General features: G+C 39.4%; 1 protein-coding gene across 1 annotated transcript; it reads left to right on the top strand.

Moving 5' to 3' along the window:
- The first annotated feature begins 385 nt into the window (after positions 1-385).
- Positions 386-10,005, top strand: GZMK (granzyme K). Its single transcript, XM_025867286.2, has 5 exons — positions 386-603; positions 959-1,106; positions 6,996-7,146; positions 7,921-8,190; positions 9,616-10,005. Exons 1-5 carry the CDS (start codon positions 540-542, stop codon positions 9,787-9,789), a joined length of 807 nt encoding a protein of 268 aa, XP_025723071.1. The 5' UTR covers positions 386-539; the 3' UTR covers positions 9,790-10,005.
- The last annotated feature ends 1,187 nt before the right edge of the window (positions 10,006-11,192 follow it).

The following is an 11,192-nucleotide window of genomic DNA, read 5'->3' as shown; positions in this document are numbered from 1 at the left end:
TTTTCTGGATGATATTCGGGCTTTAGCTAAGCCTACTGCAATGCAACCACGATCTGTGCAAGGTTCCATGTCTCTCCACATAATAAATCTATGTCCAAATGAAAAATAGAGAGAAACTAAATATGATAGGCACGACTTTCTGCCAGGAAAAATAAAAAGTATTGCTATAGAGCAATGAACATCTTTGGATCCTGTCTGCAACTTCATTAAGTTCTTATGGCTTGGATATTTTTTATTCTTTCACCATTTATAACATGAGTACTCATACAGATGTTGAAGAGGGTTCACTCCTGAAATGAGTTCTTTATTGCGTATACAACAAAAAAGTGCTAAAAGTATAGATCTGATCGCCTCCAACTGATAAACACTTTCAAACGCAGGTGTGAAAAACCAAGATTCGAGTTCCACCACTGCTGTCTGAAACACTTGTGGTGAGAAAGATAAAACTTTCAAGGTCAAAGCTCAGTCTTCAGAATCTTCTTCCTTCACTAATGCCATCAGAATATTTCATCTAGCCTTCTTCAATCAAAGCCATTAAAATGGTGAAGTTTTCTTCTTTTCCTCTATTTTTCCTAACAGCTGGGGCTTTTATGACTCCAGAATGTGAGTATCTCCTAGACCCACCACATTTATGCATCAAATGAACTTCTAGTGATTGTGTTGTTATTTAGAAATGAAAAATTTTCCCAACCATGTCTATCCCTTGAACCTGTATTATCAATTATTAAATTTATTATACTATTTTATATTATTATTTAATTATATATTATATATGATATATAATATTATATATTATTAAGTGTACATGTGTTTATCGGTAAAATTATTATAGCCATTAGGAGATTGTAGGGTGGTTGTTTTTTTATCTTGGAAATGATATAATGACTATTGGAAGAAGAATTACATGAAATAATCTGCTTGGATCTTTCATATTAAATCTTTGGGTTTTCTTCTGTAGGTTTCGGCATGGAGATTATTGGAGGGCGAGAAGTGTCGCCACATTCCCGGCCATTCATGGCCTCCATCCAGTACCGCGGCCACCACCTCTGTGGAGGCGTGCTGATCCACCCACAGTGGGTGCTGTCCGCGGCCCACTGCCGCTCCTGGTGAGTACCTGCTCTGACCTTGTGCATTCTACCTCCACCGGCTAGAAGAGAAGCTTGCCTCTCCCAGGAGAGAAGTTTGTTTTTTAACATTCTAAGTTTAATGAGCACTGTAATGTTTGAAGAATACAGATGTAATATCAAAGGGTATGAATAACAGTTCAATCATATATATGTATATTCTTTTAATTGAAATAGAGTTGACATATAATAAATATTAGTTTCAGGGGTACAACAGTGATTCAACAATTATGTACATTATGATAGGCTCACCACGATTAAAGTATTATATTATTGACTATATTCCCTCCGCTGTAGTTTCATCCCTGTGACTTATTTATTTTAAAACTGGGAAGTTTGTACCTCTTACTCGTTCATCCATTCTGCCTATCCCTCCACCCCTCCCCTCTGGCAACTACCAGTTTGTTCTCTGTATTTGTGAGTCTGTTCCTCTCTTTTTTGTTGTTACTGTTTGTTTGCTTGTTTGTTATTTTTTGGATTTCACATGTAAGTGAAATCATATGGTATTTGTCTTTCTCTGGCTTATTTCTCCTAGCGTACTATCCTCTAAGTCCGTTCATGCTGTAGTAAATGGCAAGACTTTCATCTACCCTTAGCTTCTGTGATCACTGACCAACTGGTGGAGTTGACTTCCCTCTTGCCCACCCAAGTTTTCCGCCCTGAGTTTTCCTTTTCAGGGAGAACTGGGCCACCTTTCCCAGGCAGGCCACGGGACAGATCCAAGTCCTCTGTGGAAGGCCAGGGAAGGCAACAACTGTAGTAATTGGGGCAGCAGCCTTCCTGACCTTGTTAGACAGCCTGTGTTTGTATCTCCGCTTTCCCATTTTACAAAAGGGGAATAATAATAGTAGTACCTGTTTCATGGGGTTTGGAGGATTAAATAGTACCTATTTAAACATTTTAGTATGCTTAGCACAAAAAGTAAGCACAAATAAGTTGCAGCCATTATTGTTATATGTACGAGAAACCTGCTTTGTTAATGGATTTTTACACCCCTTATGTTAACCTCTCTGCCCTGCCTCCCACCCCAGAGGCCTGAGACTCACAGTTTGGAAATCACAGCCATAAAGGGGCAACAAACTTCCCAGCAGAAAAAGAGAAAAAAAAAAGTTATAGATGATTTCTATAAGGAAAAAAGAGCTATTTTTTCTGGCATACTTAGAACAAAAGCTTTTCTCAAAGTACATTTCAGTCTGTGATTCTCTTACTTCAGCTAAAAAGGTCCCAAGCTCTTCTTGGGTTGCTGCAACCTTTGCAAAAGGAAAAGCCATAGAAAGCCAATTTGGTGTTTGTTGTTGCTTTGTTTGCTTGTTGGTTTGGGGGGATTTGGTTTTTGTTTGGTTTTTGTTGTTTTTGTCTCTATGTTTCTTTCTTCTCTCTCTTGCCTGAATAAGCCAAGGAGAGATGGGGCTTTCTTTCCTTACAAACATTATAGCACTTCACTTAAGAATCTCTTGGCTATAATGGTTTGCTAGCCAGGCTATGGAACAACTGAATTGACTTACTTCTCCATGTCAATTGCCCACATTTTAATAAGACTAGACACAAATTTAGAAATTTTGAAGCCCGCAGAAAGTGAGAACTTCTGTTTTATTTCTAAATAGCAAGCTATTAATCTCCAGTTTACTATGACTCTTTCATTCATATGGGGTTTCTGCTGTCGTAGAAACCACCCTTGCATCCCTATCACTTCTGTCCTGTTCAGCACACTTGTCTCCTGAGGACCAACGAGGCAGAGGGTGACCATCAAGAAATGTTCATTCAATTCAGGATATGCACATCTTCAACTATCCTTATGGCACACATTCAAGTGGATTCTAACCTCCCCAGACACAGGCCTTGACTTATAAATGCTCAAGAAAGTCTGGAGAGAAAGAAGGAAATAAATTGGAAGACTTTCTTTCTTTTTTTTTTTTTCCAAGCCAAAAACACAGTGTGTGAAGTCCTTCACAAGCCATATAGTGCTTTCCGAAAGTAAATAATACTATTAATTTGAATTTAAAATTTTGTCAAGTGAACTTAACTTGATAGGAGTGGGTCCTCAAACTGACAAATTGGGGAAAAGAGATCTTGGAATTAAAAAAAGAAAAAAACAACTCTTGCTAAATACCATTTTAAATGGCCAGAGTTTAAAAAACTCCAGAATATGTGGATCAAATTTCCTCTCCAGGACAGTTGGGTGTAAAAATGTAGGCGGATTGGTGCTTAGAAAAATATTAAGCTTTATGAAATCCAAAATATTTATGAAATAGTTTAATGGTGGCTTCCCACAAATGTACTCTCAAGTATCCTGGGGGAATACTTACTAACTCGAGGCTCTGCTCTCAGCAAAATGGTGAAGGAGGCCAGATCTGGGGTGCCCCTTCTCACTCCCCATCCACGCAGTTCCTTACTGTGCCTCTTGGCCCCTCTATTAGTTGCCTTGCCAACTAGAAAAGGAAACCAGTAAAAAAGCTTCTTGTCTAATCTTATTTACAGCATTTCAGTTTATCAGAAGCAAAACTCTCACCAACTCTTTTCTACTGTTTTTCTGAATCTCCCCCCTCACTGAGCACCCCCTCCTCTCACCTGCCTGGGCTGTAATTAGATGACCCCCCCCCACAGCCCCTTCCACTTGGCCTCCCCCCCATCTCAGACCGTCCCAGAGCATCCAGAGTAGAATGGTGTAGATTCAGGCCCCGGGGGCTCAAACCAGTTGAGTTTCAGTCCCGCCTGCATTTGCATCCTGGAGCCTTCCCTTAATATCTGTGGGACTTTCTCAAGTTTGTTCATTTACCTGAGCCTCAATCTTCTCATCTGCAAAGCGGGGATAATCCTAATAGCTCCCTCACAGGACTGTTGTGAGGTGTAAATGAGGGACAATATATAAAATGCTTAGCACAAAACCTGGCACAGCACAATAACATAATTACTGTTATATCATGTCATCAGGTTATTTTCTGTACCTTTCATGGTAGTCACTGAGGCACAAGTCTGATGATCCAGGAGTGCTGAGGATGGGACTGTAATATCCCCTCTCCAACAGCCAGCTAATTCCCTGGTGTCTTAGATTGAAGAGACCTCCAGGGAGTCAGGACCCAGTCTTTGTCAGCCCTGGAGGAGTGGATCTAAGTAGCAACAGGGCTCAGTGCCGAGGCAAACTGGCAGAGGAAATAAGGGGCTTGAAGGGGCTTGACATGGGGCTTCCAGAGTGTCAAGGAAAGGAGCCCTGGACTTGGAATCACAAAAGCTGCATTTGAGTCCCGATTTCCCTACTTATGTGTGTCACCTTTGGCCAAAGAACCCTTCTGCCAATGAAGACTATACAGCACATCAGCTTGAACGACACTGAGAAAGGGTTCTTTTTAAGCGCAATGGAAATGATGTTTCAGTAGACAGAAAAGGATTACTGTGAGCAACACTCTGGTTCCTGCTCTGCATGTAATTCTGTTCCAGGTAGGTCCAGGGTGGGACTCAGAAAGCTGCATTTTACACACGCATCTCCAGAGGATTCTGAAGCAAAGACCACCTGCGGAGAAACCCTACAATAAACAAATGAAAAACACTGGTATTATTACATATCTGTGTGAATTCAGACCTGGGTTTAGCTAAGGAGGTGGCATCCTAGAACTCAGGTAACTCCAGGTATCCTGTGGGCAGAAAAAATGACCTTTCAGATTCCAGCTGGAGTGTATCCGGAAACAGAAAGTCAGAAAGCATGCACAGTCTGCTTGCGTTGTACTGGGTATTAACATGTCCCAGGGGAGACAAAAATAACCAAAATATTTCAAAGGCATTAACTAATCAAGGACGTTGGTAAAAGATGAGGAAAACCAGAAATTTTCTCAGCAAACATCCCCTAATCAAAATTCATCTTCCACACCCGCATTTGTACCCCACAGCCTTCCTTGTGTTTTTAATGCATGTTTCCATCTTTTCTGTTAAAGCAGTAGTCCTGGGGATTTGGTATCATTCTCCACTTTCCCCCCCACCCCTCCACAGTTTGGGTTTAATGAGTATGTTGAATTTGAGTTTGAATCAATCCTAGGAAATCTGATCCACATCCTTTGAGAAATTTCATCCCCATCCTGATTTTGCAATAGGCAAACTTTTCAACAAATAGAGCTGAAATTCCCAAAATAAACCAAAATAAACTCTTTTGGTAGAAACCAAAGAGTGGTCATTCCTGGCAGTCACAGTCCTGCCATAGGCAAACCCACCCCACTGTAGTCCTGAGCTCCTTCTTCGAACCTGAAACAACACATTCTTCCTTTTTCTGTATGTTTCTGTGCCTTTTAATTCTTATTAATCTTTATGAATCCATATGTGGGAGTATGTGTGTGTTTTTATTTTTAATTTAAGTATAGTTGACATACAATATTATATGAATTTCAGACATACAACATAGTGATTTGGCAAATATGCACATAAGGGGATGCTCAGCATGATAAGCATAGTTACCATCTGTTAACGAAAGTTATTGCAATATTATTGACTATATTCCCTGTGCTGTAGTTTTCATCCCCCTGAGTTATTTTATGACCGAAAGTTTGTACCTCTCAATTCCCTTCACCTATTTTGCCCATCTGCCCACCACCCCCCTTTGGTAACAACCACTTTGTTCTATGTGTCTGTGAATCGTTTCTGTTTCTGTTTGTTTGTTTGTTCATTTGTTTTGTTTTTTAGATTCCACACATAAGCAAAATCTTACCGTACTTGTCTTTCCCCGTCTGACTTATGTGGGTGTGGATGTTTTTATTATAATCTGTCTTAATCCCTCTTTCAAGTGACAACGAAATAGTTACATGTAAACAAGTGTTAAGTCTTTCTAGAATCTTCCTTGTTCCCTAAAGGATTTGAAGCAGCTTTCTAAAGGCACACATTAAAATAGGATTTTTTTTTTTATAGAATGCTGAATGCCCCAAGGTGTTGTCAAGATCTCAAAAAAAAGAAAACATTTCTATTTCCATAACTAGATGTAAATGTAATTTGGTTGACATGCAGTAATTCAAATCAATTGTCGCACTATCAAAACACTGGTACTGGAGCTGTATATGACCAGGGATAAGACAAAACAAAGCAAAACAACTGTTGTTTTTTATCTGACTCACCTGTTTCTATCCTCTAAATCTCCACAATGGATTTATCAATGGCTACTAACCCTACAGTGTCTTTATTTCAAATTAGCAGTGATTTTTCACATTGAGGCAAGTTTTCCTTTCTTGTCCAAATTATCTAATTGACAGGACAGAACATAACTTATCTGACAGCCATGTAATGGATCTTATTCTCCATATTGCACTGAGATGAGGTCTAGATATACCAGATTAGTAAATGCAGAGTTGAGTCTTTACTTTTAGTTATTAAAACACTTAATGTTGGGAAGACGTAAGAATTTTGGAGATTGATGGTAGTGATTAAAGAACAACAATGTAAATGTATTTAATGCCACAGAACTGTACATTTAAAAATGGTTTAAATTATAAATTTTGTTATGTATATTGTACCTTAATTAAAGAAATTAACAATGATGGGTATAAATCTCAACCCACAACTCGAGAAATATAATTTCTTTTTACATAAATTAACATAATTTTGTTGTAAACTCGATTTCAATTAGAATTTCATTCCTTTTCCCCACAGTAGGGTATAAGTTCTGATATTCTTTTGAAATACTAGGGAATTGAGGTGGGGTGGGTCTGAGAGCAGGTCTTTTGGCCCTTTATATCATCCTTTCATGCTTGGGTCCACTAAGACCTCTGTCACTCCACCTAATCCAAACAGGTTACTTTAGAGATGGCCTTTGTTCCTGTATGTTCTCCACCATTTCTACTTCCCACTGGGGTATTTGGGACTCATTCTCTTCCTTCTATTCTCTTTGCTTTTTTTTAGGCATAAAAAAGTCCAGTTTTTCAAGGTGATTTTAGGAGCACACTCTCTCTCAAAGAAAGAGACCTCCAAACAAATGTTTGAGATTGAAAAATTCATACCATTCTCAAGACATACATCATATCGTAAATCAAATGATATTATGCTGATTAAGGTATGTAGTGTTGCCTTCCTTCAATTTCTCCAGCATTCTTGTACACCATAGTTCAGCTGTTATATCATCTACAGAAAAGGATTTTGTTAGCACTGTCCCCATGTTTGAGGTAAACGTGACATGTTCTATAAGGGCCCCTTTTACTTCATACACTGCCTTGAAAGAAACAAGAATTTATCACAAATGCATCAGGTCTGTGTTTAAACAAAGAAAAGCAACCCTGATGCTCACATATGTGGGAGGGGAACATCCCAACAAGCCCAAAGATCCCCACTGAAAGATTTTTCCCCAAATGCTTTTATCATTAGCAAATGAAAATTGCAAGTCCTTTATAGAACTGAGCCAACCAAGTGAATTCAGGGACACATAAGTGAGTTATAACTTAGTCTAGACCATACTTAGTCTAGTCCAGACTTAGTCTAGACCATACTCAAGGGTCTTATCCAGCAGGAAACAGCCCAGCCCTCAAAGTCATGACCTATGGATGTTATTCCACAGAAAACCATCCAATGCAGAGCAAAGGCCAGTTTGCTTAAGACTGGGCAAAATTCCTGCTCTGTCTAAGCTCCCTCCCCAAGCATCATTGAGCTCTACAGGGATTGGAGAGCATTTCAGAAAAGTAACAACCACAAATACAGCTGCAGGCTACCACCAAAGTAGATTCAAGAAGAGGGATGCCTTCCTAGACCAGAGGGACCACACATACATTGCTCAGACTAATAGCAGAATACTACTGGGGACAAATGATAATTTATGTTCTTTTCAATCTGTCAGCTTCACACGGCTGCAACACTTGACAAACATGTCCAGCTGCTCCACCCAAGCTCCAAAAATGATATCAGAGCTGGAACAAAATGCCAGGTTACTGGCTGGGGAGCCACCGACCCACAGTTTTTAAGGATCTCTGATACCCTGCACGAAGTCACTGTTACGGTCATAAATCGAAAACTTTGCAACAGCCCAAGTTATTATAACCACAACCCTATTATAACTGAAGACATGATATGTGCAGGAGACACCAGGGGCCAGAAGGATTCCTGCCAGGTAAGAGCCCATCCAGCAAATAGTCATCTCAGAACGCTGTGCATGCAGTCGAGCCTCCATGTAAACCTAGCACAGAGGAGAGGTATGGAGAACAGAAAATCACAACTCCAGAGAGTTCCTCTCCATTCCTGCACTGAGTTCCCTATTCTTTCTCATCTACCAATGTGAATGAGTCATAAGAACTTCCCCAACACATAAGCACTCCTTAAATGTCTGTGAATCAGGATGATAGACTGCATCTGATAACTTTTACAGGCTTTTTCAAAGGGATCTTACCATCCTTAGAAAGCCTACCAACTCTGAGTTCACTAGTGGTGTAAAATATAACTTCCTCTCCCCCCCACAAAACCCACCATTGTAGGCAATCAATAGAGAGGTGTTGGAAAGCCCAGATGCAAGAAGCTCAAATATATAGTATGTGTTTCTTAAATAATGCTGACAGATTGAATGAAAGGAAAGGAGTCATACTTTTCAGAATCTCTTGTTTCCTGAGGCAGTAAAAAAAACATAGTTGTTCATGTTTGCAGGTGACACGTAGCACAAATGGATTACTAATTTTTAAGAAATTAGAATGCACTATTGACATCGTACTGTATTAAGCCTTGTTGAGGGGAGGACATGATGCTTTCAAAGATCACCATGTATCTGCCGTGCCCCAAGATTGTCATCCCCCTCAGCCTCTCTTTCCATGGCAACCAGAGCACAAAGTGCTACAGTTCCCCATGGGAGTGGCAGCAGAGGCAAATCTTCAGATTTGAAAGCCCCTCTTGTCATGCTGTCACTTTCCTTGACAGAATTGTAGTTACATGTTTAGGTCTGAGTCCTCAAGAATCCGTTCACGGAGCAAGTACTTACAAAGTGTTGTATTTGTGCCGAGCATTATATTCAATTACAGGAGAATGCAAAAACGGGAAGAAAAAAAAAAGACAGAGTCCCTGCCACCAATGTATTTAGTACGATACATTTCTCCTCTCTGCCCATCTCAGTAGCAACTTGATTTCAGATCCGTGGGCACCAAGGTGAAATCCATAATTTAAACATCTCTTTCATTTCAGTGGATTCCTTTAAACTTTACTCATTCCTTAATGAATAAAGTTCAATAGTCACTGATTATCAAAGGTTGTATATATTAGTAGTCCTAGACAGAGACAGGGATATGGACAGAGAGAGAGACAGACAGACAGATGGACAGAAACATCGTCCCAGACAGAGATAGGGACACAGACAGAGACAGACAGATGGACAGAATCATTGCCCTGGGCAGAGAGAGAGACAACCCACACTGAGCAAGGGGCTATATCAGGAACCCTTCAGGACACAGAGAAACCAAGGACCCACCTAATAATCCTTTGAGTAACAGATAATTAATGGTAGAAAAAGTTCTATAGTTTCTCACCAAGTATCTGTCTATTTTCTTTTTTCTAGGGTGACTCAGGTGGCCCCTTGGTTTGCAAAGGTGCCTTCTATGCCTTAGTCTCTGCAGGTCATAGATGTGGTGATGCCAAGAAGCCTGGAATCTACACCCTAATAACCCAGAAATACCAGGCTTGGATTAAAAGCAAGCTTGCTCCATCTCAGGCAAACTATGACCACAAATGATTTTCTTGTGTCTACCAGTTGCTTGTTTTATTTTCATAAGATGTCCTAGAGGCCACCTTTGTCTTTATATGTAGTTGGATGTAAAGTGGAGCACAGCTAGGGTCCACTCCTGCCCCCGTAGGACTGATTTTGTCAAGAAATCAAGTTCTCTTTCACGTCTGTAACTGCTGTGTTTTTACTATGCTGATTTCATTCTGAATAAAACTTAGAAGACTATGTCCTTTTCTTTTATGCAAATGAGAAAAAAGCAAATGATATACTCCCCACTCTATTCACACTCCCCCAAAGGGCAAAAAAAAAAGAAAAACAAGCCTTCAGCCAGGCACCACCTTCAACCAGGTTTATGCTGTGATTTCTGCTGTGTTTTTACCCTAAACTGTGCTTTTAAAATAAGAAACAGTAAATTCAAACACCCCAATTCAAGTGAAAAAAGAATCATCAAGGCTAATACAAATATTTAGGGTAGTACTTATTACTGATTTCTGTCACACTTCGTTCCACACAGGATTTAAGGCAATGTACAAAAATATGTGCCATAAAACTAAATATGAAGTTAAAAATAATTTTTCCTCAAAAAATTAAAAATAGAAAATGTTATATGATCCAGAAATTCCACTGCCAGGTATCTATCTGAAGAAAACGAATGTACTAACTTGAGAAATTATCTGTACCCCGCCATGTTCACTGCAGCATCACTTACAATGGCCAAGATGTGGAAGCAAGTTAAGTGTTCATCAGTGGAAGAATAAAGAAACTGTGAGATAGATATATATATATATATATACACACACACACACACACACGTATATATAATATTCAGTAATATATATAATATATATTATACATATATATGTATGTTTATAATGTGTATGTATATAATATATAATTATATGTAATATATTATATATATAATATTCAGTCATAAAAAAGGATGAAATCTTGCCATTTGTGACAGCATGGATGGGCCTCAAGGGCATTATGCTGAGTGAAATAAGTCAGACAAAGACAAATATCCTATGGTCTCTCTTATATGTGGTATCATCTACAGAGAACGGATTGGTGACTACCAGAGGTGGGCAGTTGGCAGATGGGAGAAATGGGTGAAGGGGGTAAAAAGGTTAAAAAAAAAAATTAAATCATAAATAAATAAATAAATAATTTGGTGAAGAAACTGAAGCAAGGGGGGAAATGAGACCTTTGAAGAAGATGAAGACAGGAGTGTGAACATCCTTGAAAACATCTTACAAGAAAGAACAATTGTTCTTTTATAAGCCCTTCAGTGTGAACTGAGGACTGCAGACCAGAGTGCAATTCAGTCCGTGTCCCAGAGGGTCTCACTGTCCTTGACTGTAGCCACCCTGTAATGAGAATCTGACAATTTCTAATCTGGAGGCGGAGGATGG

Source organism: Callorhinus ursinus, unplaced genomic scaffold (genome assembly GCF_003265705.2).
Source record: "Callorhinus ursinus isolate GAN/ISIS: 27379988/994484 unplaced genomic scaffold, GSC_fseal_2.0 scaffold3, whole genome shotgun sequence".
Lineage (NCBI taxonomy): Eukaryota > Metazoa > Chordata > Mammalia > Carnivora > Otariidae > Callorhinus > Callorhinus ursinus.
Note: the sequence above shows the minus strand (reverse complement) of the source record. Positions and strands in the feature narration are given on the sequence as shown.

Coding starts and splice junctions, on each gene's coding strand:
- GZMK (XM_025867286.2), top strand. CDS start 540: ATGGTGAAGTTTTCTTCTTTTCCTCTATTTTTCCTAACAGCTGGGGCT. Junction 1,107..6,995: donor GCGGCCCACTGCCGCTCCTG/GTGAGTACCTGC, acceptor GCTTTTTTTTAG/GCATAAAAAAGTCCAGTTTT. Junction 8,191..9,615: donor GCCAGAAGGATTCCTGCCAG/GTAAGAGCCCAT, acceptor TCTTTTTTCTAG/GGTGACTCAGGTGGCCCCTT.